The sequence below is a fragment of the Pollicipes pollicipes genome, unplaced genomic scaffold, assembly GCF_011947565.3.
Source record: "Pollicipes pollicipes isolate AB1234 unplaced genomic scaffold, Ppol_2.1 Scaffold_5061;HRSCAF=5977_pilon_pilon_pilon, whole genome shotgun sequence".
Taxonomy (NCBI): domain Eukaryota; kingdom Metazoa; phylum Arthropoda; class Thecostraca; order Pollicipedomorpha; family Pollicipedidae; genus Pollicipes; species Pollicipes pollicipes.
In genome coordinates, this window is record NW_023596611.1 from 1 (window position 1) to 27,220 (window position 27,220).

General features: G+C 54.1%; 1 protein-coding gene across 1 annotated transcript; it reads right to left on the bottom strand.

The window, feature by feature from the left end:
* Positions 1 to 2,906: 2,906 nt before the first annotated feature.
* On the bottom strand, positions 2,907 to 26,968 carry LOC119101938 (follistatin; the record flags this gene model as incomplete). Its single annotated transcript, XM_037225333.1, has 5 exons — positions 26,858 to 26,968; positions 18,844 to 19,029; positions 7,845 to 8,063; positions 4,695 to 4,916; positions 2,907 to 2,977 (listed from the first exon to the last, which is right to left on the bottom strand). Coding segments are annotated over exons 1-5 (774 nt in total), but the record flags the coding sequence as incomplete, so codon positions are not given.
* Between the last annotated feature and the right edge of the window lie 252 nt (positions 26,969 to 27,220).

A 27,220-nucleotide genomic window follows, 5' to 3' on the forward strand; every position in this document is an offset into this window, starting at 1 on the left:
CATGACGTCACCGCCTCGTGACGGCGCGGGCCCCGGCGCTGACGCCCCTCCGCGGTGCACCTGTCTCTGATAGCACAGCGCCGCGCCCGCCGGCGGAGCCGCTGCATTCCAGGGCACCCGCTGCCGCCGCTACCGCCGAACCCCATCAGGTACATTAACAGCACGCCTGTTCGGTGCGTGGGCCCGGCGCGCGGCCGCCCCCTCGCGGCCGGCGGCGTCGCCTCGCCAGGTGGCGCCCGGCCGGCCGGCAGGCCGACCGGCTCCGCCCGGCGCCTGCGGCCGCGCTTTATTGCGTCTTTTTGCGCCGTCACCGCCGCACGGCGACCGGCCCCGGTGCTGCCATATGCGGCCCATGGCGCGCCCTGCACGTGCCGGCGCTCTGACGTCACGGAGAGGCGGGAGGACTGAGGGGAGGGGGCGTCGGCCGGCGTTCCGTGCGTCCGCGCGCAACCAGCCAGGGCTGGCTGGGGCAGCCCCTTTCAGTCCAGCTGGTGCGACAGCAGGAACGGGAAGTCGGCGAACGGCGCCGTCGCGTTGTGGCCGGCTGCGGACGAGAGCGGCCGGGTCAGTGCGAGACGGGGCCGGGCCGCTCGGGGACGGTCGCCACTCCGACATCACCGCCTGTGGGGCCGGCCAGGGGAGGCCGGGCGGAGCACGCCCAGCCCAGCGATTGCAGAAGTGCTGGTTAGGCGTGCTGTAGTGGGTGGATCCCGCCCTTTCTGTCGCGGTGAGCGGCAGGCGACGCCAGATAAAATCAGCAGCTGAGTGAGTCGTAAAGCCCTAGTGACACATACCAGCGAGTGGATAATACTGAGAAACATTGGCGGTGCTAAGCTCGAAAATACAGGCGTTCATCAAGGCCCAAAAACCTTGGAATAAGGGCAATTGCAACTGGCATCGGTGTGAGTGCTGTCGTATCATATATGGTATTCATTGCATATCGTCAAATCCATCGCATGGTGTAGTAGATGGTGCATGATGTACGTTCGGAGGAGGGAGCAGCGTTTTATGCGCCAGTTCCGCCGCTACGGGACATACTGGAGGACGGGAAGTGCGTGCGAGGCTTTCCGCAAAACCGCACTGCCTTGTTTAAACAACTAGAATACGCAAACATTTCGACGGGACTAGCGTCCGCCAAACTCCTGACGGAAGCCCCCGAGGTGGCCGGGTTACACGCCCCAACCGCGACCAAGTCATTCCCATCACGAAGCTGTGCCAAAACGATCTGGAAACCCGGATGGCCCCGTGACCACGGTACCAGGGTCTTTTTTTTGTCTGGTCATGCCCTGTGTTATAACCTGTTGCGATCCTACAAGGTTCGATGACGCTTGCGAGTAAATCGATCCCGCGTCTGCACCTTGCTTATTGCCGTGCTTCTAGCGGAATGTTTACGTGTGCTTAAGTTTACAATTGTTTACGTTTGAATGTGCGACATTGCGTGGATGTTCAAAGTCCCCAATCTGTCGCCATTTTCCACTTGCGATTCACAGATAACCTTCCGATAGTGGTCATGATAAAATGATTGTCCCTGGAATAGGCTTCAGGTTTATCTTCCTCTTCTCCAAGTGCTTCCCGGCAATGCCACGCAGTCTGCTATTAAAACCACCCAAGGGCGAACGCCAGGGCCGCGTTTGATCTGTCGTCAGCACGTTTGTCAGCACCAATCACAGCCCAGTATTCTCTCTATGTCGCGTTACCGTGCCCACAGTCACATGGTTGTGACGTCACGCAACGGCTGACGATGCTGACAGGACTTTTGTCAGCTCGTCAGCATATTTAGAGAGAGAAAGCGCCGCCAGATTAAATAAATCTAGGGTAAATGCGAAGCAGGATAAATACGAAGAACATTGGACTGCCAAGAGAAGTCATGAAAAGGTGAAGTAACAGTGATTGCCGTGGCGTTTAGTTGCCTTCATCAATAAACTAAGAGCTCTACAGTAATCGTTAAAGGTTGGAAAATAGGAACGACGCGCCTCGTGTCTCGAACTCGGGCCTTTGTCTGAACAATTCGAAGTTCCATTAAAAAATGGGCTTTATGTCAGCATAAGTAGCAGCGAAGGATCAATAGATCTTTTACAAAAACAGAAACGGTGAACAATCCAAATCGGAATGCAAGAAGTCTTAATGAGATTGGATGGGAAGAAACACTTAGCTTGCAGGTGGGATAGATATGGCAATACCGGAGCAGGGGGCGCACTTCTGTGCACCACTTTATAGGTAGTGCGTGATGGTAGGCGGTACGCTAGCGTTAGTGTGAGGTCTGAAGTAGTTAAAAGGGATATGAAATAAAGAAGGTAAATATGACAAACTTTTCGGTCGGCCTTCACATCGAACGTGACGTCAGCACGCATGACGTCACGCACTCCGGTGACAATGGTGCTAACGACAGATCAGACGGGGCCCAGAACACCGAGCCAGGGCCCTGTGAAAACGACCCTCTTTTCCCCCGCACGACACACACATACACACACACACACACACACACACACACACACACACACACACACACACACACACACACACACACACACACACACACACACACACACACACACACACACACACACACACACACACACACACACACACACACACACACATTACTCCCGATGCCCAGCAACCCCGCATCAGCAGAACACTGCCCCCCCCCCCCCCACTTCACGCCGCCGCCGCCATACCCGAAGCCCAGCCGCCGCCACCGAACCCTGCAGCCCTCACCTGAGTCCGTCGCGTAGCGCCGGGGTAGCAGCTGCCGGCGTGCAGCACGTCGATGACCAGGCCCGTGGCGCAAGCGTCCTTCATCATGTGGCACCAGGAGCGGTAGGTGAGGTGGTTGGAGCCGCAGACCTGCAGCTGTTTGGTGCCGCCCTGGCGCCGGCAGCGCAGCCGACAGCTGGTGCAGCGCGGGCGGCCGCCCCCGGGCTCAGCAGGCAACGTTGACCTGACTTGCAGCGTAACCTCTCGCAGGTCAGGCCGGCTGCGGTCACAAGGATCACAGAGGTCGGAGCAGGGTCACGCCGGGGCTACGGCGGGTCACGCCGTGCCCGTGTCGGGATCATGGTTGGATTACGCCAAGGTTGTGACCCCCTTGGTCAGGGCGATGTCACATGGAATGACACCCGGGTGATGCGATCCGTCTCGGATCACACAGACACACCAGGGCCATGCTCGGCTCACACCAGAGTCGCACTACATTGGGACCACACTGAGGTCGCACGGGGCAGAGGCGGATCGAGATCAATCACCATCTCCATGGTTCGCGTCCGAACCGGGGGCGCCAAAAACGACCCCTCAATCCGACGCCGTAAGACGTGACCTCACGCGCGTCCAAAGGTTACTCCATTTCGTGACAGAAATACCAGAACACCTTTGGAAATTCTTTGAAGCAATGGGAGCGATCACATGAATACTTCACTTGGCAATCCGTCTCTGAATGGGTCCGTGGCGATCTGGACACCCGCGGAATATGCCCTGGTCGTGGCATACGGTGTCACGTCGCGCGGAATACGCCGCTGTCATGTCTCACGGAATAAGCGCTGTCATGGCGCATGGAATACGCCGCTGTCATGTCGCACGGAATACACCGGTGTCATGTCGCACGGAATACGCCGGTGCCATGTCGCACGGAATGCGCCGCTGTCATGTCGCACAGAATACGCCGGTGTTATGTCGCACGGAATACGCCGGTGCCATGTCGCACGGAATGCGCCGCTGTCATGTCGCACGGAATACGCCGGTGTCATGTCGCACGGAATACGCCGGTGTAATGTCGCGCGGAATACGCCGGTGTAATGTCGCACGGGGTAAGCCGATGTCATTTCGCAGGAAATACGCCGGCGTAATGTCGCACGAAATACGTTGCTGTCACGTCGCACGGACTAAGTCGCGGACATGCCGCACGGAATACGCCGGCGTCGTGTCGCACGGAATACGCCGGTGTAATGTTGCAGGAAACACGCCGGTGTAATGTCGCACGGGATATACTGCTGTCATGTCGCACGGAATACGCCGCTGTTATGTCGCACTGAATATGCCGCTGTGATGCGCACGGAATATGCTGCTGTCATGGCGCATGGAATACGCCGCTGGCATGTCTAACGGAATACGCCGCTGTCATATCGCGCGGCATACGCCGGTGTCATGTCGCACTGAATACACCACTGTCATGTCGCACGGAATAGGCCGGTGCGCACTCCTCGGCATCCACGTCCTGAACAGCTGAACCGGTCGCGTTTCTGCGCCGCGCGCCGTGCAGCGGAGCGAGATGACGTGCATGTGTTCCGGGACGGCGCGCGGCGGGAGGCAACACTCGGTCCCAAGGTTGCCCGCCGCCCTTGCGGCGACGTCCCTCACAAGGGCGATCCGGATTTCCCGGGGAAAGTACGCGGCTGTGGCGGTGTCATCCCCGATTTGTCGCCAGATGAAGGGCCGCGCCCGGCCGGTCAGCCGGCGTGCCCTCACGCCCGGCTTGGCTCGGAACGCCGCCACCACCAGACGGTCCAGACGGCCGGCACGCCGCCGCCCAAGCCCCGGCCGCACCGGCTCGGCGCGCTCCACGGCAGCTGGTCATGAATGGAACCGGTCCATGCGGGGCACCGTGAACGCCGCCCGCCCCAACAGACCAGCGAACGGCCCCGGTCGCTGGAGGCTGGCCGGCGACGCTCCGGGCCACCCCAGTCGACGCTGGTACTCACGCCGGCAGGGGCCCCGATAGGCCGTTGGGATGGCCTCGCCCAGCAGGCAGGCCGCCTGACGAGCGTGACAGCGGCTGGTGTAGGTGACGCCGTTGACGCCGCAGACGGGGTTAGGCTTGCGGTCGTGGCACTTGCGCAGGCAGCGTACGCAGTGCGGCTGCCGGTTTTGGTCCAGAACGCATTGCTCGCCAGCATTCGCGCACTTGATCGAATCGCAGGACTCTGTAAAATGAGACGAGGGAGGGAGGGGGTCAGGCGACGGAATGATCGCGCATCAGTCACGGGCTGTTTGTTCAATGGTGGCGGTCGCTGGTGTCGGCTCGTTGAACAGTGGGGCGTCTGTGTGGGCGCGGCACGCCGGCCTACTCATTGCATCAGGGTGCATCGGGTCACGTTGAAATCAAGGTGAAGTGGGCGGGTTTGGCCGAGCTGCACGAAGTCGGCCTTTTCTGACGTTCTCGTGCAGAAGGCTAGCGAGCGGTACACGACACCGCGCAGACGTCAACGTGTCATGACTTTGTACCATAGCTATGTCGCTACTGAACGAAAAAGTATTGGCTACGTTTTGCATTCCATCGATGTCGTAACTTATCGATAACAGATGCACATCACGCGCAGCTGATGTTAACATTCGTATCTCCACGAACAAAGTCAACGCGGGCGGTGACCCCGACTCCGTGCACGTAACGGGCGATGTGACGTCATATCTGATAGCTCTATCTTCCAAAGTGTGGTGCATAATACGCAGAAATCCTCCCTATCATAGCCTAGTCATTCGCAGGCCCAAAACAGGATGCATCTTCCAGCAATGTGCTTAGCCGAGAGCTGGAGAGCTGAAATCGGCTCTGCATACAAATGGTGTAAACCCGTGTCTGCACCGGAAACACTCAGGGGCCACCAGTTTTGCTTAACGCTGCTATGCGAAGAGATTATGACTTTGCTGTCTAACATGCAGTGGTCTAAAAATGTATATTGGAGTCTGAGCCGGCGCATTTTTTTGCCAGCAATCAGTGTTACCGGTTATACCCGTCTTTCAGTAGAGTCTACGCGTTGTCAGCTTTTTGTTTCTGTCCGTTTGAGAGAACGAATCACGAAAAGGGAAGTGGGTGAGCAAGTACGTATACGTCTGAAGTTGTTAACGGTCCAAAAAATACACTTGTGAAGCAATATACCCATACACAAATGCACCCTTTGTCTCATATAGAAAGCTAGACGTCGAAGAGACGAGAACTATTGTCTCTGCAGCTAAACCCGCACGGTGCTAGGCGGGTAAATTGCTGGTTGCAACAGATGAAGCAGACAGGCCAGTGCCCCCCCCCCCCCCCCCATCAGTATTTTGATTCTCACCTCGCAAGTGGACATAGCCTGCCGCAGGAAATGGGAAGCATGTGTCATTCGTCAGCACTCGGAACAACCGGCACACAATTCAAAACACTGAGACGCTGGTGGTCTTAAGCTGAACAGTCATGAACTATTCGCTCGAGAGATCGTGTGTAATTGCTTTGGTTTGTAAGCTCAAATTCAGACCATGAAAAGAAACGAAGCTTTGCATGATCAAAGCTTTTTTATTTGCAACTGTTCGGGAAATATTACACCTTGATGATGATAGGAGAACCAGGAACGGATCTTGAAGGACGCGTCGGGCCTGGCCGAAGCAGAGCTTTTTGGCGTATCGTTTTCACACAGACCTACGGTTTTTAGCGCTTTTAGCGAGTTTTGATGATTTTTTTTCCAGAGACAACAGATTCTAGAGTGGCGGGTCAAACATGTGGACAGTTCAGCACACGCACAGAGGTACAAAGGTCGATCCATGGTGACAGCTGTCATAAAATAAACGCATTCTGCGTAACAAAATTCGTTCGATCTCCCAAATGAAAAAAGTGCAAGCAAAGCCGGTATCGCCCCGTCGTGCGGTCAGCGTGCCTGCAGTCAGGCAAACATAGGACATTGCTTTCGCTCAAAGACCTAAACACTGAACTGAAACTGAAACATGACTTTCGGTCCGATTTCACGGTTATGGTAGCTGTCCTGGTTAGACACAAAATATCGTAGCCATGCAAATCAAAACATAACCAAGAAGTTCACGAATGTGAGCAATATTTCACCGAAGTATTTTGCCATTAGTTCGCCGAAGTACTTACTTCTTCGCACTGCAGCAGAAAGAGAATACCCGAATTATTGCAAGTGCAATAAAGTATGGTAAAAAAGGAACACCTTTACAAATGCTGCACGGTACATGAAGGCGACCGTGACGGACAATGACATAAAAATGTGACCACGGACCAATAAAAGTTCCCCAAGTCACGTTCGCAACCGGAACGACCTGTAGTATGACGGGACACGCTAAGTACACAGCCGGCTTACGAAATGCAAGACAAGATCTGATCTGCCCGTAGCCGGCTTGACCAGGTGGTCGACTCAGAGACAGCTGCTCAGATATTCACACAGATAAGCACCAATCACGCCCGCCCATTGACCTGCCGTGAAGGTTGCTCTTACGTCGTAAAACCGGCCCGGGAAGCCCAGCGCAGTCCGGACCTGGCCAGCCCAGGTCCCGACGCCGGTACCAGCCCACTTCCGGTCGCGACCAGTCTGGTCTGGGTTCAGTCCGACCAGCTCGACCCAGCCCGACCTAGCCCAGTCTTGGTGGCGACCCAGCCCGGCCCAGACCCAGCCCGATCCGGCGCCGAGCGTGGCACCCGGCTCTTCTGCGGCGTGTTGGCCGGAGCCGAACACGCCGCGCGCCGCATCTCCGCGTGCCCGGCCGGAGTGGGCCGCTCCAAACAAGGCCGGCCGGGCGGCGCGGCGGCGGCGCACGCCAGACCTCCGCACGCACGCAGCGCGGCCAGACCGCCGGCCGCCGGCCGCGAGCGCGGCGCTCGCGCCGGCGCGGCGGCCCGGCAGCTGCGAGGGCCGGCGCCGACCGGCCGACACACCCCGCCGCTATCGGGCCCGATCTGACCGGGACAGCGCCCCGCGCCGGGCGCAGTTCAATCGCAACGCCAGACGACTGCCGGCGCACGGAGAGTGGACCTACGCAGCCGGGCGTCGCTCAAGGGGCGAAGCGCGGCAAAAAACGGCCGAAAACAAGCCCCAGTTTTCTCGACGACCCGCGCTGGGCTGCCACACGCGCTGCCGCACGCTGCTTACCTTGGCACTCGCCCTTGTAGGCCAGGGTGAGACCGTTCTTTTTGCGGCACTGGCGGCGCAGCAGCTTGCACGCGTTACGGTAGGTGCGTCCGTCGCTGCCGCAGACGGGGCCCGGTCCAGCCCGGAGTGCGCGACACTTGGGCGCGCACACGCACCGCGGCACGCCCGCCCGCCGCCGGCACTTTTGCCCCTTCGGACACTTGACCTTGGCACAGGTTGCTGCAAGAGAGCACAGGTGCGTTACGCTCATAAACAACAAGCGGGAATGGCTAGAAACGGAGACCGCCTTAGCTTCGAGCCGGTCTAGTGGTACATTCGTGAGGCGCTTGTGAGCGACGGTGAGGGCGAGAGGTCCACAAACTTACGTCACCTCCCTCGTTTCGAGGTTGCGCACACCTGCCACGTAGGTGAACGCGTCCGAAGTGGCTCCACAGGGCCTCGTGCAGGTGTGCGTGGTGGGTGTGAGCCGTAGTGGGCTCGTAGCCGTAGTGCGTGGGTAGGTGGGCTCAGGTGCTAGCGGATTAATATCACGCGCACCACAGCGTTCATTAATGAAACATTTACACCGTCCAGCCTACGGGTTCCGGCGGGTATGCAGACTGACGAAGGCATGAACTAAGGAATGGAGGCATGCAAGCCAGTACGCCAGCCAGGTACTTTACGCCAGCCAGGCCTTTGGTGTTCAGTATCGGTGATCATCGTACAACATTTCACTGTTCTCTCACTCGACTTCCGGTGGAAGGTTTTCGTGCGGTTGAAATGTACAAAAAACGTACTTATATTTATTCACGTTTCAACGTCTCGAGTCCCGTCAGTGTCAAGCAATGGTCGAACGACGGGGATCTTCACGAGACAATACAGGCACAGGCCACCTGGGTCAATAATTTCGGTGACTCGGTGGACGTCCTCAGTCAGGGTACGCTACTGGAAGACGACTCTTTCATAACGATGCTGAGATACCCTCCACAAAACCGACATTATCAGTCAGCCGTCAAATGCAGCCCACGCCAGGACTACTGCACCTCACTCGTCACATAAACCTTCCGCATGAGCTAGCAAGGTTCTGCGGCACGGCCCTAAAGAGCTGCTCAAGCGGCAGGAGACAAATAAAGCCCGCTCCGCTCGCCCCCTCACACCCTATCCGGCCGCGTGTCTGTCTCGATCAGGGGGCCATGCCATGGTGAGTCACACACAGCGGCTTGTCGGCCACCGTCCGCACATGGCGACGACAGGCGGCCGCTGAGGACGGCTCGGTCCGACCTCGTCCCCGTACCGAGAACTAATCGGCCCCGGGGCGCCCACGGCCCCAGCGCGGCGAGCCCACAGAATGGCGCGCTGGCAGTGCCGCCGGCCGTTACGACCCGCTTGCGACGCCCCTGGCGGTGTTCATTTAATGCGGCGACGCGTCCCCGGCGTCCCCGTCCCCGTCCCCCGTACGTCTAGCTTTCCAGACGGACGGCTCGACCAATACGCCACTGCCCCCCCCCCCCCCCCCCCCGGCCGATGCAGTGCAGGCATCGAGAGACCAAAAAACGAGCACACTGCGAAGACGAGGAAAGACTCAGACAAAACGGTGCTTTCCTGCACAAAACCTGCAAGAGCTCCAAAAATTGGTACAGTTCCGAAGCTACAAGTTCAAGTAGGTGCACTGCACGCTACATCTCAGTTATTACAAGTTATGTGACCACATAAATTACCAGCAAACGTTGCATGCAAAAATGAAAACTAACCAATCCACCCAAACCATATAATCACCTTAGAGCTGTTTGAAGTAAGGCCATGCATTTTCTTATGAGGTTCAGGCAGTCATTCAATTAAATGGCCGCAGAGCGGCTTATTGTAACGCTTAATTATTTGTTTGCAATTATGATTTCATAACAAAAGCCATGTATTTTATAATCATATTACTGCAAACTAATATGGAACATCTCAGCCATTTAGGAACAATTTGATCGGGTTTTGACCTGGCGGGTAGACCACTATCTCAGAAAAAATATGTGAACAACGCTTCCTCCATTTCGTCTTCCCCTAACGAGACCAGCTATTTTTGCGGAAAGCAGTTTCCCACCATGACGACTCCCGAACACCCGGGGAGTTGTCCTCTTTGTGCTTGGCCTTTGCCCATATGGGCATGAATCAAAAGGCCGTCATATCACCAGGTGAACTGGACTAGCGCTAAAGCCCACATTTTGCGGAATTATGACAACAAAAAGGAAAGAAAACTGGTGAAAGTGATGGTGCATCATTCCGGAAAGTATCAAACGCAGATTTGAACAGCATTAGACGCACAAATAACTGTTTGGTTGCCTCGATCCCGCTGTGCCGAGATGAGTCGAGTCGACAGAAATGCTCGCTGCAAAACTATCCTACTTAGGGTCATTCATCATTTATATAGAGATGAAGTCCTTTACATTAGTGCTCACCCTAGTTAAATCAAAGTTGTACGCGATTTGCCGCCGGATTGGCAGCGTACCGACGCTTATATCCTGGCAGGAACAGTCTGCCATCCACGGCACTTGGCAAAATGTGCACTGATTGGGTGCGAGGCAAATATAGTTATCCCATCATCTATTTCTGAAAATGCCGAATTGCTCAGTCATTTGCGTAGTCGTTCTCGTTTCCTTGATCTGATAACTGACATTCGAACCATACATGTGCAGCAGCTTTCTTAAGAGCTGTCATAAGACCGTCATTTCCTCGAGTGGGTGCACTTTGGGCTGCTATATTTAACTTGACGAACGTGTCCGTTCATATCTTACGCAGTTGAAGTAAGCGTCCACTCTGAACCCAGGGCACCGGACCCGCTTATCGCACGTAATCCTAGCCAACGTGCAGCATATCAGCACACCCGGTATTGGAAAGAGCTTCGCAGAAGACGGCTTTGAGCGGGGAACTCCAGGTCAGAGCTGTCGTGCCGGACAATGTCCTCGGCCCTTCCGTCACACCCAGCTCACGGCACGCTTGGGGCACACCCTAACCACGACACATGGGCCGTCCTGACCCGTCCTGACCCTGACCGTCCCGTAACCACGGCACGCCTGGGGCACACCCTAACCACGGCACGCCTGGGGCACACCCTAACCACGGCACATGGGCCGTCCTGACCCTGACCGTCCTGTAACCACGGCACGCCTGGGGCACACCCTAACCACGGCACATGGGCCGTCCTGACCCGTCCTGACCGTCCCTTAACCACGGCACGCCTGGGGCACACCCTAACCAAGACACATGGGCCGTCCTGACCCGTCCTGACCCTGACCGTCCTGTAACCACGGCACGCCTGGGGCACACCCTAACCACGGTACATGGGCCGTCCTGACCCTGACCGTCCTGTAACCACGGCACGCCTGGGGCACACCCTAACCACGGCACATGGGCCGTCCTGACCCGTCCTGACGCTGACCGTCCCGTAACCACGGCACGCCTGGGGCACACCCTAACCACGGCACGCCTGGGGCACACCCTAACCAAGACACATGGGCCGTCCTGACCCGTCCTGACCCTGACCGTCCCGTAACCACGGCACGCCTGGGGCACACCCTAACCACGGCACATGGGCCGTCCTGACCCGTCCTGACCCTGACCGTCCCGTAACCACGGCACGCCTGGGGCACACCCTAACCACGACACATGGGCCGTCCTGACCCGTCCTGACGCTGACCGTCCCGTAACCACGGCACGCCTGGGGCACACCCTAACCACGGCACATGGGCCGTCCTGACCCTGACCGTCCTGTAACCACGGCACGCCTGGGGCACACCCTAACCACGGCACATGGGCCGTCCTGACCCTGACCGTCCTGTAACCACGGCACGCCTGGGGCACACCCTAACCACGGCACATGGGCCGTCCTGACCCGTCCTGACGCTGACCGTCCCGTAACCACGGCACGCCTGGGGCACACCCTAACCACGGCACGCCTGGGGCACACCCTAACCAAGACACATGGGCCGTCCTGACCCGTCCTGACGCTGACCGTCCCGTAACCACGGCACGCCTGGGGCACACCCTAACCAAGACACATGGGCCGTCCTGACCCGTCCTGACGCTGACCGTCCCGTAACCACGGCACGCCTGGGGCACACCCTAACCACGGCACGCCTGGGGCACACCCTAACCACGGCACATGGGCCGTCCTGACCCGTCCTGACGCTGACCGTCCCGTAACCACGGCACGCCTGGGGCACACCCTAACCACGGCACGCCTGGGGCACACCCTAACCAAGACACATGGGCCGTCCTGACCCGTCCTGACGCTGACCGTCCCGTAACCACGGCACGCCTGGGGCACACCCTAACCACGACACATGGGCCGTCCTGACCCGTCCTGACCCTGACCGTCCCGTAACCACGGCACGCCTGGGGCACACCCTAACCACGACACATGGGCCGTCCTGACCCGTCCTGACGCTGACCGTCCCGTAACCACGGCACGCCTGGGGCACACCCTAACCACGGCACGCCTGGGGCACACCCTAACCACGGCACATGGGCCGTCCTGACCCGTCCTGACGCTGACCGTCCCGTAACCACGGCACGCCTGGGGCACACCCTAACCACGGCACGCCTGGGGCACACCCTAACCAAGACACATGGGCCGTCCTGACCCGTCCTGACGCTGACCGTCCCGTAACCACGGCACGCCTGGGGCACACCCTAACCACGACACATGGGCCGTCCTGACCCGTCCTGACCCTGACCGTCCCGTAACCACGGCACGCCTGGGGCACACCCTAACCACGCCACATGGGCCGTCCTGACCCGTCCTGACGCTGACCGTCCCGTAACCACGGCACGCCTGGGGCACACCCTAACCACGGCACATGGGCCGTCCTGACCCGTCCTGACGCTGACCGTCCCGTAACCACGGCACGCCTGGGGCACACCCTAACCACGACACATGGGCCGTCCTGACCCGTCCTGACGCTGACCGTCCTGTAACCACGGCACGCCTGGGGCACACCCTAACCTGTCAGCAGGACGCCACACCTGGTGCCACCCGGTCTCGCGACCGTCCCAAAACCGTACAGTCGTCGTCCAGTCACCTCCCAGTGACCAACCTCTGACAGTTTCCTGACCGTCTCGTGACCTTCCTGTGACCTTCCTGTGACCGTCCGGCGACCGTCCGGCACGGCGTCTGCGAGGCTGCGGGAGCGAGGCAGAGACGGCCCTTCGCTGCGCTCACTCGGCACGCCCCAAACACGGTACGGCGGCGGCGGCGAGCGGCGACGTTCTTGGAACGTTCTCGGCACGTTCTCGGAACGGGCCGCTAACCGCGAAACGCCAGACGATGGTCCGGCACGTTCGCGCCGACAGTTGCTCGCGCAGACGGACGACACGACGCTCACCCCGGGAGACAGCCGATGACAGTTGACGCTTCTCGCCGGAGGAAGAGCAGCGGGTGACTGGGAGAGAGAGAGCTCTGGGTGGCCGAAGGGAGAACACTGGGTGACCCGAAGGGAGAGCGCTGGGTGGCCCTCAGGAAAAACACTGGGTGACCCGAAGAGAGAGCGCTGGGCGACGCAGACGCGTCTGGATGGAACAATGCCAAGAGTACCAGGACCAAATGGGAGATGCGCCCAATTAAAAGTTGGAGGAGAACGTGAGGGTTTCTCAGAACCACGACCATTGATAGATCTGGAGCATTATGCGTAGGCGTCATTCTGGTGGAGTTGATTCAGAGTTTATAGGCGTGATCAAACTTATTTCATGCGGTGCCTTTCCATTGTATTCACTCCGCTCCTCACTCAGAATAAAGCCGTGACTTTACTAGTGGTTTAGTAAAAAAAAAAAACAACTGGAAGCATGAAGAAGACTGCATGGTGGCATGGAAACGGAGTGTGTGTTTTTCAGGCAGCCTGTTACCCGCCAGATGTCTTTTACAGTTTTGTATCATTCTTGCGTGTCATACATATTACGTTGCCTCACCTAAGCTATCAAGATATCACAAAAAGGTTTACTGTCTACTATACCGGTGCACTGAATGAATCAACGGCGAAACATGACAACAAAGACATGTCGGAGGCGCCATGCGGTACATTTGAACCTTTGCGCATGGTGTTGTCAATTACAGCAGTCACGAGCACAACGAGTCCCGAATGGGATGGCCTTTAACTTCAGTTCTCCGAGCCAAGGGCGTGCTCGTTCTTGTGAAATGTCGCGTTCCAGCAGAGCAATTTGTCTAAACTTGGGGGAGCATGCACGAAACGGTTCGGGGAACGTCTTCCTTGCGCTTGACAATGTACTCTTGTGAGCTGACTGGGCTATATGGCGTCAGAACACCTAACTTATTGCGGACAGCACGCTGGACGAAATGTTTTCCAGGCAAGTCCGATTCGAAAGCGTGACTTGTTGTCCAAACCGATTGGCTGAAGGACCCAGAACGAAAAGTTGAAACGGGAAGTATTGATAAAAGTCAGAACGTCCTTTGCTCTGGATGGAACAATGCTCAGATTATTTCTCGTATTTTCGACATGGTGAGTTGGGAATCATATTGACAATAAGCAACCATGACGTATCCAACAAGGGGCAAGTACTGGCTAACCGACAGTATCAAGGAAGGGTGAGGTGTATTGCCCAAACCTAAAGTTCTGTCAACATAACCAATGTTTTCTATGGCTTGGAGCGCGCCTCCAAGCATGGCAAATGCCACCAGGATCGCAGGTAAAGTTAACCTTATGATAATAGCATAGGAATACGCACCAGAATACATATAAATACACTAAACATTTTAAACTATACATACATATACACATGTGCGTGTGTATGTGTACTTATAGAAAGATAGATGCGCATTTTCGTTTATTTAGATAGTGTGCTTTCATTAATACAAGGATTATTATATGGAAAGCCAAAGGTACATTTAATCAGTTTCATGTTCGTTTGCTCGATTGCTCGACTTCGATCATATCTTCCTTTCGGTGAGCTTTAAATCAGTTCGTCAACATGAATTTAAATCAGTTTTAGCTAGGTTTCGCTTGAAGACATTCGTTCCCCACTCTCAAAGCAATGCAAGGCAGCCGGAAGGAAAATGTTCGAATATGGCATAATATGACGCATGGTTTATGAAACATAAGCGAAGGTGAATAGTCAACCAACAGATTGTACATCCGCATATCGGGTCAAATTACAAAACACGTGCAAACACACGTACGTTACTTCTCCGGCCAGTTTGACAACATGAAAAGCTCAAGACATTGAATCACGCTCCTGCATAGACATACATCCCACTTGATAGGCAATTCATGATCACGTTATGCACTAAAAGGCTCCAGTACTGCAGTACACAGTTATCAGAGCAAGTTACGAAGCAAATCAAACTAATTCCATGGCGACGTTTTTGTTTCTATCGGTAGATTTTTGGGCATAAGGAACATATAATTTTCTATTCCACTTGTCAATTCCTGTTTGATAACGTCGTTTGGTTAGCGTTTCTTGATGAGCCTGGTCAATAAAGCCTCACTCTCTTCACGACGTCGTTTATTAGTATTTCCTGGTTGTCAAGGCAGAGATATCCTCAAAATACGACCACCCAACTCACGTGGCAACATTTTGGCCAAACGGCGTTTCGATAAGTGCTGCGCTGCCAACGTACGCAAAAACGGGTAGCAGCAGGTATGTTTTAATCAGCATGCCACGCCATACACAGAACTGCATACATATTATCGGGATCCTATCAAATGTGACATTATTTAAAAAATGGAATAATCAGTACACGCGGAAAGTTAATTATGGACGCTCATCTAAGATGAATGATGTCCGTACAGCAGGACAAGGGTCTGCTCCACGACCAGTGAACAGCCAGTGCGCGCTGCGCACCATCCGGGCACCTTACGAACCGAAATGTCACGACATCTTGACCTGCGCACTCGCCGCTGTTTATTTTGACATGCAATGCCCGGTCGTTTGGGTCCGGATGACGCACCGGCCACCCCTGCACTGTGATCATTTCGGAGCGATTGTGTATATTAGCTGGCCATGGTAACAGGCGGATTGCCCGGCGACGGGCTCCGCCGCGCGGGGCGAACATGGACTGCCTGCACCCAGCACCTCAGGACCCACCACATCAACCGAACGAGTCACGCGGCCATGGCTGGCCACCAGCGCCTGCTTGCTCATGACCGTTCCACGTCCAGCCCAGCCGACTGCGTGCGGTGAGCGGCGGGTGCCCGACACCCGTGCCCGCCCCGCGCTACGAACCGCACCCGAGCCCACCCACAGCATGCCTGCATCTCACCCACGCGCGGCCCTGCACCTGCGGTCCAGACGCCCGTGTCGGGGAGGAGCGTCTCCGCGGGGTTCCCGCCGCTGACCGACGGCGTTCCCGCCGCTGGCCGACGGCGTTTCCGCCTCTGCAGATTCGGAATCGCTCGCCGGCCGCGACGCTCGGCTTCGCTGCCGCCGCGCCCGGCTTCGTTCACAAGCAAACGACCACTCTTGGCAGCTCAAGCGACTTTCGTGCCGGCAGCGTGAGGGCTACGGGATTCTCGGGCTCACCAGCCGCCCTCCCCCCCGCTCAACCCCACCCCACCCCCACCCACGCGCACGCCGCCTCACCCGGTTCCCCTCCTCTGCCCGCCTGCTGACGGGCAGATGGCTTTGCGCGGGCGAAAGCAATGTGTGGACGCGTCGCGGTCGAATGATGACAGACATGATGCACGAGCCGTCTCGCGCTTGAGCACCCTTCTTCGTCTCCTGGGTCGCCCAGCTACGCCCGCACTTGAACTATGGCCGATCGAGGCGGAAATTGCGGGGCGTTGCCGACCGCGGCAACGTGTCTGTCTTCCAGAGACCCGGCCATCAACTGACGACACGCGGCGATGACTCCCTGGATGGGAACGTGAGCTCTCAGCAGGGAGCCGATAAAACAAATGCTAGTTCGCATTGAATTGCGACTATGAAACTCAGCAGACATGCGCAGCGTAGTCCTGACGATATGTGGGAAGAGGTAGAGGGTCTGGAACACACTGTGTGTGAGGAGGCAGAGCCTTGAACACGCGATGTGTGAGGAGGCAGAGGGTCTGGAACACGCTCTGGGTGAAGAGGAAGGGAGTATGGAACACGCGTGTGTGAAGACGCAGAGAGTCTGGAGCCCGCTATTTGCCGTTGGTTGCATCGGGACTTGCGATGATGAAATATCACATTCCGTATGATCAGAGGTGCCAGGAGACAGCTAAAAATCCAAGTGTTTACAGCGCAAGGAGAGAAATAGAAAAATCCGCCATTCTTTAGAGTCAACTGTTTGTACACGAAGTGGAGAGGCAAAGTTTATAAGTGAATCAGCAGGAAAACAAGTGGAACGGTAATGAATATATATATATATATATATATATATATATATATATATATATAAGCATATTCACGCAATGCTTTCATCGTGTTCGTCGCTCCTTCCACTTCACTTGAGTTTTCCCTCAAGAAATCTAACTTGGAACGATGAGGGGGTCATGACGCGCCTCTTTTTGCGGAAATTTTACGGAGACATTACGGCGATGCACTAAAAGAAGCATTATCAAAAATAATTCACACTTATTTTGGCGACGTTCGTATGCCCCTGCTCACATGTACCAGCACTCGCCCTTCTTATCGCAATTACACACTCCGCTAACCGGCCTATCAAGAACAACAGGAAATACAGAAATGTCACATGGACATTGGCATTTGCTGAGGAGAAAAGCGATACCTGACCTGACATGCCAGAAGCTTAATTGACGGCCTTTTCTTTGCTTGATGTAACACTACAATCCTCTGCACATACAGTCACCGCTGCACCGGCGGCTTGCATGCATAGCAGGCAATCGGCGAAACGCCCGATCGTTCTCCGTTTCGGCGCGCACGTAATGGTCACGGAGGCACGTAAATGACTCTCATTACGTACTGAATCCACACAAACAGCAGTTAACTGCAATGCCTCATTGGAGAGCCGTGAAGAAAAACGGGGATTGCGGCAGTATAGGCAGCGAAATGGGCAATAATGGGGCATAAAAAGGGGGTAAATAGCTGTTTGTACATGAAATAAATATGTGCTTGGGAGATTGCGTCCATTATAATTACGCCAAATAAATCATCTGCATGGAGGACGAGTAGCCTTTGCTTACATCCCGCAGACAGCTAAAGAAAAGTGCCAGACGGGCGCAATTGTACAACCCGACGCCGGTTGGTGTACCTGGTCGTCTTGTTCGTGAACGTTATCTCTCTCCGCCTGTTGTATCCGCTCAGCCAGGAAGAAGATTTAACGACCAGAGAAGGAGGCAGACTTTGAGTTGGTGTCCATCAAATAGCGGACGAAGCCCGGCAGCACGTTTGCTTGTATGGTATCGGCATGATGTTTGGGTGCTGTTCAATGTTTGACGGATCACAGGCCTCTGTAAGTACGGTTACACGTGTATTCGGTCGCCGATAACTACAGTTGCAACCACATATATTTCAAAGCCAACTGTCAGATAGCATATTTGCTTAATTACGTTTTCTCGCTTTTCGTTGCATAACATTGAAATCATATGACGAGCTTCCATATTTACCGAAACAGACCGGGCCATTCCCAGACTAATGCTTCACGTCACGGACGAGAGAGTATAGTAGTGGTGGGGCTTGGTCCAACCATCGTTTGTAAATATTTACTATCAACCTCCCCTGAATGGCACCTGAAACCCTGCTCACGCGCACCAACCCTGGAGCCTCCTGATTCCAGCCAACAATGCCATGATTCCTTCTATCCCCAACCACGCCCAACGCGGGCGTCGACTGCCCTCCGCCATCTCCTTCTGTCTTTCATGCTGCATTTTATTGAAACGTGCAGTCCGAGCCTTTTGATTAAATGAATCTCTGAGGCCAGGACCCGCGTAAATCTGTGCTTGCTGTGTGAGCCCTGACCCCACCAGCCCACCTTGAAATTCCAGGTCAACGGCACAATTTTGTGGCGGAAGTTTCACGTGCGGTAATGCTGGGCGCGGTCAGTCCTGTCTCGGTGACCTCAGTTTGCCCTGACCAGAACACTGACCTTTGCAGGGCTTGCAGGGCACGCCGCCCTCGATGACGCGCCAGAAGAAGAGGCGGCCGTCCTCCAGGTCCCGCGGCGACCAGGCGGCCGGCTGGCGACCACCCGCACAGCACGCCTCACGCGTCACACCCGTCTGCAGCAGGTCCGTGCAGCGACCCTTCTTGCCGATGGCCCAGCAATTGCCAGCTGGGGACGGGGGCTCGCGTCACCAGCTGAAGAGAGGGAACGGAGGGCAGGACCGGAGACAGGGCGGTGGGAGCAGTGGGCGGGATGGAAGCGGGCGATGGACAGAAAGATGGAAGGGCAAGAACGGAATGAAAAATGACAGGAAAAAAGTTGGGAGAAAACACAGCAAGTGTACAGAGGCATAGACGGGAATATCGAGCAATAAGCTCAATGGTGATAAGCGCCGCCGGACGCAGAGCACACCGGCATGTATATTCAGCATGTGTACGAGTCCAGCTGTACCAAGTCTCACCGCATATGTTTCTCTTCCGACGGACAAAGCAGTGCGGCCAGTCAAGACTGAGATGGGAAATGGCAGCTTTTGCGGGTGATTTCGAGTTTTCAATGCTACACTTGTCTTCCATTCGGGAGCAAATGGAACTTTCCCTTCGATTCCGGTTTCTTTTAGGGCTTTGCAGGAGAGACTCGGTCCTCCCGGCAAGTGACACAATGGAGTAGAGGCACGTGAGGTGAGGCAAAAGGTCGACTGGCGCTCCCTCTGCCGCCAGTCGGCCCGCTCAGGCCTGCTGGACACGTCGTCGACGTCGAGCACGCCCGAGAACCAGCTGCCGCGTGCGCCTCCGCGCCGCCCGCCGCGTGCACCTACGCGCCGCGCGCCGCGGCGCGGAAGTGCTTAATCTGCGGCGGCTGCGTCGGTCTCACGTCATTTGAGAGCCAGGCGGGCGAGAGCCGTGATGGGGGGACCGGTCGCCCCCGCACTCATCTCACGGGTGGTCGCGCCGCCAGATTCCCTGCTGGTCCATTGAAGAGCTTGATTGGTCCGGCTAGACGGCGGCCGGGAGCCCGGCTATTCTGGCCACGGGAGGCGATTTGGGTCTCACCACGTCGCCGTGGCCGAGACAGAAAATAGCTCGTGCGCAGTGCTTGTAATGCGCACAGAAATCACGCCTTGGCCTGTCACATTGTTCGGCGAACGGGAATACCTGGCGTTGGCTCTGCGTCAAGCCCGGCGCCAACATGCGGGGTGAGTGATGTCTTCTGGCTGTTTGAAGTCATCTCCTAGTAGATCTCCGCGATGTTCTTTTGTCCTGCTTCACCAGACTCACAAAGTTGTGTGCACTTTTGGGCTCGAATGCGCTTAGATCAGTGGACGTGTGGTGTTGTTTATTCAGAGTTGATATTCTTCAGTAGGAAAACAGCGGAGATGCACCGCTGTCGATGACTCAGCAATATTGTCAAGCCGCAGAGAGCTTACGCCAAGCCAAGCGCCAACCATCGACATCCTCGCGCTGCGCACAACAACGCCGGCAGTCGCGCGCCAACCATCGACATCCTCGCGCTGCGCAGGACAACGCCGCGCAGCCGCGCGCCAATCATCAGCATCCTTGCGCTGCGCACGACAACGCCGGCAGTCGCGCGCCAACCATCGACATCCTCGCGCTGCGCACGACAACGCCGGCAGTCGCGCGCCAATCATCAGCATCCTTGCGCTGCGCACGACAACGCCGGCAGTCGCGCGCCAACCATCGACATCCTCGCGCTGCGCACGACAACGCCGGCGGGCAATCATACGTCTGTTATTAGTTTTTGTTCATGCCTTTGCACCGGTCCTGTATAATTTTGTATAACTTGCCACTTCCGGCTGTATGATTTTGTCACTTTCCGCTGTTTGATGTTGTTTGATCATGTGCCGAAAGATTCAAGTAAGCGTAACATCGACATGTTGGAATTCCGCAATGATTCCCTGCAGGGCTGTCCAGCGGGTGACTGTTTGGATCGTCGTGCAACGGCCATGCATTGCTGCAAGTCATTGCCGAATTGCGTGAACGGTACGCGATGCAGATCCTTGAAGTGGCGGAAATCCGTTACGGAGTAGCTCGATCTGGCATTTCGTTGCCAGGGTCACTGATCCCTTCGAAGGCTCGTCAGGAGTGCCGCAGAGGGCGGCAGTGTCAGGGCTAGGGGAATTACAGAGGTGCGAAGGATGCTCCGCAAGTTAGCTTGCACGAACAGGAGCCGCAAATATCTGCAGCTGACAAGTGGATGGAGGCATGAATACCTCGGGTGGGCGGCGCGGACGCTGCCTCCTTTCGTCGCGAGAAACTAGAACTCTTTGAACAACTCTCGGCGGCAGTCTCACGACGAATTCTCGATCAGGGTACTTCTCCAACTTGCGAACTCCAAGCACCCTGACAATCACACCCAGGCCCACGCCGCCAAGCGCGGGTGCTATTCGCGGCGCGCCATTCTGCGCTACTGCGCACAGTCATAACACGGCGCGAGCACCAGCCGTGCGACACTGTCCAACATTCCGTGAGTTGAGCTGTCGCAGGCTCTGAACGGAGAGCTCTACGCCGAATTGCCGGGCCCTGCATGCAGCCGGTGACTTGTGCGGCGTGGGCGGCGTGGAACGAGCGGCGCCAGAACAGTGGGCGGCGCGAATTGGCGCGGCGTGCGTGACCTTTAGTACCTTTAGAGCACTAGATCTCAATTACATTTGCCTCCAGCAGACGTGAATGTTGGAGAACGTTGTGCTAGTATAAGTTGTGCGCTTTGAGGCATGGTTTGTTGTCGGCTGTGGGCAGAAGCTGGTTTGACGATGCGTTCAATTTTATGTCGGCCTTTGGCCAATTTCAGTCCAGGATAAGCACCATAATAATTTACCATGACACTGAAAAAGTCATATGTTGTTCGAAATATAAGCGAGTCAAGTTCTATTGAAATATGTCTTTTTGCCTTCGGAGATTTACTAGGTTCATTTCGATACTATAATGCCAGGCTACTGTCTCAATACACTTCGTCATCTTAGATCTAGCCCTCTGAAACTGATACGCCCGCGAAAGCATGTTAACGTAGTGGAAGTTCACACCGATCATGCCTGGGTCTTTGGACCGTCGATTTTTTTGCTATATAGATAAATATGCGTATGTAGACCTGATCCATGGCTTGAGCGTTGAAACGTAATGGTGAAAGGGGCAGCTCGAAGCGACACGGAAAAAGAACGGATCAGGCTACAAAGCCGACACGCAGGTGGGATGAACGGGATGAAGTCTGATGTCAGTTTATGAAGTCCTACATGCGACCACGTATGCGGCACGTGTTCGGAAAATGACGTACATTTTGCATTTTAAGGTGAAGTTGGCCAAAAAGTAAGGTGTGGTTAGAGGCCTTGGGTGTGTTTTTTTCCTGACGGACCGGATCAGTTGGGTTTTCAAATTGTGAAATGCATACCATTCAACGCGTACATTGTAACCTTAGAGGCTACATAATGAGCACAAATAAAATTTGTTTGTTACAATTGTTATCGCAAATATTAATTAACTTCACAAAAGCTGTCTTGGAGTCAAACTAGTTGAGAGAAACACCACTTGTGAGCTATAAATACATGTCAGCCTTGCGTTTTTGTCTAAAGTTGGGCATTTGATACCGCATAAACGCTTTTGAGTCATTGCAGGTCATGCCATTATTATCGCATCCAACGATTGCCTTAGTTTAACGTATTGCAGGACACTTTGTCGCTACATTCCAAAAAGATGAAGAAGGCTCAGGCTAGTGGCCAAGGCGTGCCCCAAGGCAATATTTCTCATCAGGATTATTTCGCGAGGTAATTTCTGAAGGTAACAGCCGAAAATGTAATTAGAGGTCCACCATGTCGTTTTTATTATGTGGCTGAGTGTCATATTGTGCCTTTTAATGCGAAGACAAAGAGTGGTGATGCTTTTCTTGAAGGACATACCGACAAACTGTTTTGGGTTGGTTTCAAACTTTCCTGAGTCTGTTTTACTTCCAATCATTAATAATCCGTATGTTTTCTCTGGATCTAAGAGATGGGGGGGAGTACCGGCTTTCACGGTGAACCGCGGATTCACGTCCGAGTTCAGTACCGTTAACTGACATAACATTCTCCGTTAACTGTCATCCCTGTGTATCATGCTGTCATTTTGTGGTATTGTGCAAACGTATGAAGGGAAATGAGGCTATAGGCCAAATGGATCTTGGATGATGGTGAGGATCTTGCATGTGACAACGGATGGTATCCAAAATAAGCAAATTTTGCAAATTCAGCGCAATGGGCAAAACTATGACGCAGGACGTCGACCTAATCGAAACTTTTGATAAGCACAATCATCCGGCACAAAATGGCACAAATGTGTTATTGACTTGCACCTACCTTCATAGGTGAAATTGCAAACTTTCTCGCCTATAGCCGTTTACGCCTACGAGCTGAAAAATAACTCAGTTTACTTGATCTCATGATTCACTAATGTTACCTATTTTTTTCTGATTCTCTATTCGTTTTTTTAGCTATCATTACTAAAATACGTTGGTAGTAATACGTTTTTGTTGTCTTTGAGTCCATGTGAGTCCGACGCAAATCAAAAGTGTTGATTCGCGTATTCATTTTATGCAATTTGTCCTTGGACAGCACTTACACTTCCGGCGCGTCTGACGATGAACTTGCCAGTAACATTTGCAAGGTGAATGCAATCAATGGTGCATTTACATCTAATGAATAAGACACTGACCTTCGGTTACATTTCATGGCAAATGTAATCAGTAGCACATTTGCACAAACATTCTTTCAATAAAACCAATCATTATTTCATTAGAAGCTTAACAAAGCATCTCTGCCTCTGCAACCAAGACAGTAGCTAACAATCAGTGTCCGTATAATCATGAACAACGGCGGCATCTGGTTGCAATGCGACAACTTCCCCCTTACATCTGGATGATGGCGCACAGGTTTCAGCTATGCACAGTTGTTATTTGTGCGCCATCCTTCGATCGCTCTAAGAGAACATTCATATTTGATTATCAATATTTAATACAATGCTCATAAAGAGCTGCAGTAGCAGACATTAGCCAGGGGTCAAATTACATCAGTGTTTGCTCACATGAATTTATTCTTAGCAGAATGGGTGCAATAAAACGACTGTTAACTTCTTCCCAATGAAAGTATTTACCTATGTTGCACAGGTGCGCGTAATCGCCAAATCAATTATATCTGGTGATAAGTCTAGCAGACCACTTAAGATTTATGAATTAGTTTGAAAAATTGTGCGTGTTGTAAGTGGCATTAACTTAACACATCGGCTTAGATGAGCCCAATATATGAAGTGCTCGTTTTATTGGAACGTTTTTTAGTTGGAACACATATGCAGCAGCCATTAACGCGGCTGATATTGAGCACAAGCTGTGCTTCACCGGATCGAACTGTGGAACCAGGAATCGTGGAGACGGATTGGAAATGGAACCAGGAATCGTGGAGACGGATTGGAAATGGAACCAGGAACCGTGCAAAACGTTGATTCGCTGACGGTTTGAAAACTTAACGTGGCGGACTGCGCTGGACAGGACCCTGAAAATGTAGTTCGCATAAAGAAGTACATACATATATATGCATGCACAGACATGTGTTCATATATATATATATATATATATATATATATATACTCTGTCATGTCAAACTATTTCCAAAAGTACTCCACTCCGTCTTATTCTGTAAGCAATATTACATTTACCTGCATGCTTCAAGCAGTCATGCTTCCCTTATTCAGTTACCGCAGTCGCATCAACAGCATCATATCAAAAGGCAAGAGCAATTGATGCAGGACACGTTGCAAGGCACGTGTGCAATCCCGTGATACCAGTGCTTTCCCCTTTCCTTCCACTTCGTGATGCATGTATTGATAGTCATACACATATGAGAGTGCATAAAAAAATATCTAGAGTAGCACTGCTGGCTGTTTATTTTTTGCAGAATGGTCACATCCTGCCAGTAACACCATCGGAAATAAAAGTGCTGCTGGAATCGGACCACATCCGATCGAACAAATGATATATGAAGAAACAGGCCAGAAGCACGGAAATGTAGCTCAAATTGAAACAGAGAGCGTACAATGAAATGACGCTTGACAGGAAGTATGCAATAATCATCTGTATTGCGCAGTGTTTCAAATGCCACCGCCTCACCAGTGCACAGTTCACCGAATCCAGCCGCGTGTGTCCGTATTTGCACGCAGCGCACATGACGCGAAATATGCGATTTGAACACTTGTTCGCGAGGAGCAATGCGACGACATCCAAGACAACATTCGCGAACGAACGCTGTGCTCTAAAAACAGCTCGTTATTATGAAGCAAGCACCGGGAGTTCGGCAACGCAGTCTGAGAGAGTGGGCACGTAGCGCCACACCGAAGAGGTGCGCAGGGTTCGCTTACCGGTCGAGTGAGAAGCATCGATACATATATATATATATATATATATATATATATATATATATATATATATATATAGCACAATGTTGGAGCTGCGAGGAGCATCACGTATTCGTAAGAACACCGCTCTTGGCCGTATTGCTCGCGGGTTGAAAAGTGACAAAATGGCGGTGGATTTTTATTTCGGCCATAGGCCCTCGACGTAAGCTGGTACAATAAATGGATAGGGACAGCCTCGTCCATGTACTATGCAACTGTTTCCATAAAGGTCTGTGGTCAAATACTACTTCTTCGCTATTTCGTCACTTTTTCTTCAGCCACCAGTGGGCAATACATCCATGAAAATGTTATTTACAAAACTTAGCCTCACTTGAAGCACCACATGCTTCTGCTAGTCGATGCCTATACTGATGCGTGCGCGTCGGATAGGTGCATGGTGTACTGCTTCATTGCCGTTACAGAGTCCAGCGCGAACAACGTAATGCGTGAACTAATCACCCTAGGTTCAAGAGCGGTTCAGCAGGCATATTTTGTAATAAAACAAGCGACCTTCATTTGGTGATGAGTGTAGCATTCCTTTGCCACGTGGGACAAAATTGCGTAAAACCGATCTGGCATATTATCGATCAGACACTTCTAATCGAAGCCAATCGCGAGGCTTGTAGCTGAACACCAAGCTCAGTTCGAACACAGACAGGCTGCGGAGATCTCAAAAACTGCTGGTTACGAACGTATGACACTACTATCATTCCAGCTTGTGTTTTTATATTTCATAGCGGACAATGGAAATAATTATAAAGATATTGAATATTTACCCAATAACTCTGCGTCACAACACTAGACAGTGGCACTTGCAGCTGCTTCATTACATCGACGACAGTTATTCAGTCACAACCACCACCGAATAATTTCAACATCATAACGTGAGGCGATTTACTCAGGCTGAGAAGCAAAGCTGGGGCCAATCAGCAGTCGATTGTGCCATGCAGCACGTTTGATTGGGCGCTTCCAATTGGCTCACGACAAATCTCTGCGTCCGACACGGTCATCTGTCAAGCAGAGGGCTCTGCAACCGCCGCCGTCTCCGGTGGGCTCTAAATGATTGGTCGTTTATCTGTTCCCGATTGTCGGCCCACGTCCCAGTTTGGATGCTAGTGCTACATTGGCACTGCCCTTACTACATTGCCACTGCTCTGCGCCGGGACTGCGGTACCAGCCTAAACGACGCGTAGCACAAATGCCACAGCGCAGCGTGGTCTTGCCTGATATTTATTTTAAGGTATACAATGTAAAGAAACAAGTCCCTACCCCAAGTTCCCCGTTACGCAGTGGCGATGGATGGTCTATGACTATGACCAGGGATTTAAGCGCAAAAGGAGCTCGCATCACCGCATACTAAGGGCATCCGCTTGCCTGAACACGCCCTTCCGCTAAGCTGTGACAGCTAACGACCATCTTTAAAATGTTGTGGAACGTATGTAAAGCGCCAGCTCCAAAGGCCGTGACCATACAACTGCTTTAGCAGCCTGCCGTCAGTATAGCCCACAGCTGCAATCCCGTTCACACAGGCTCAGTCAGGCGAGCCTCATCTCGCCGCGATCGTCACTCACCTCTAGCGACGGGGCAGAGAACGCACCACACTGCCAGCACGAGTCCGCGGCCCACCATAACATGGCTCGACCTCATGTCGGGTCAGGGTCGCGCTGCTCGCCGGCGGCGCCTCCCTGCTGACCGTCCGCACACGCCTACCGGCCGGCCGCCGTAGCCGGCGCTTAAATCGCCGCCGATCTCCACGTGACTTCATTCAGCGGCTCGGCCAATGGCGCGCCGCCGGCCGGTGGTGAATGGTAGTAGCGGCGGCGGCGTGGGCGCGCTGCCGCCACCAGCGATGGACGGCCGGCGGCGGCGCCGGCGGCCGTCGGCGGGGTCGCCGGCGGGCCGTCACTCACTCGCGGCCGGCCCGCCGGCGGCAT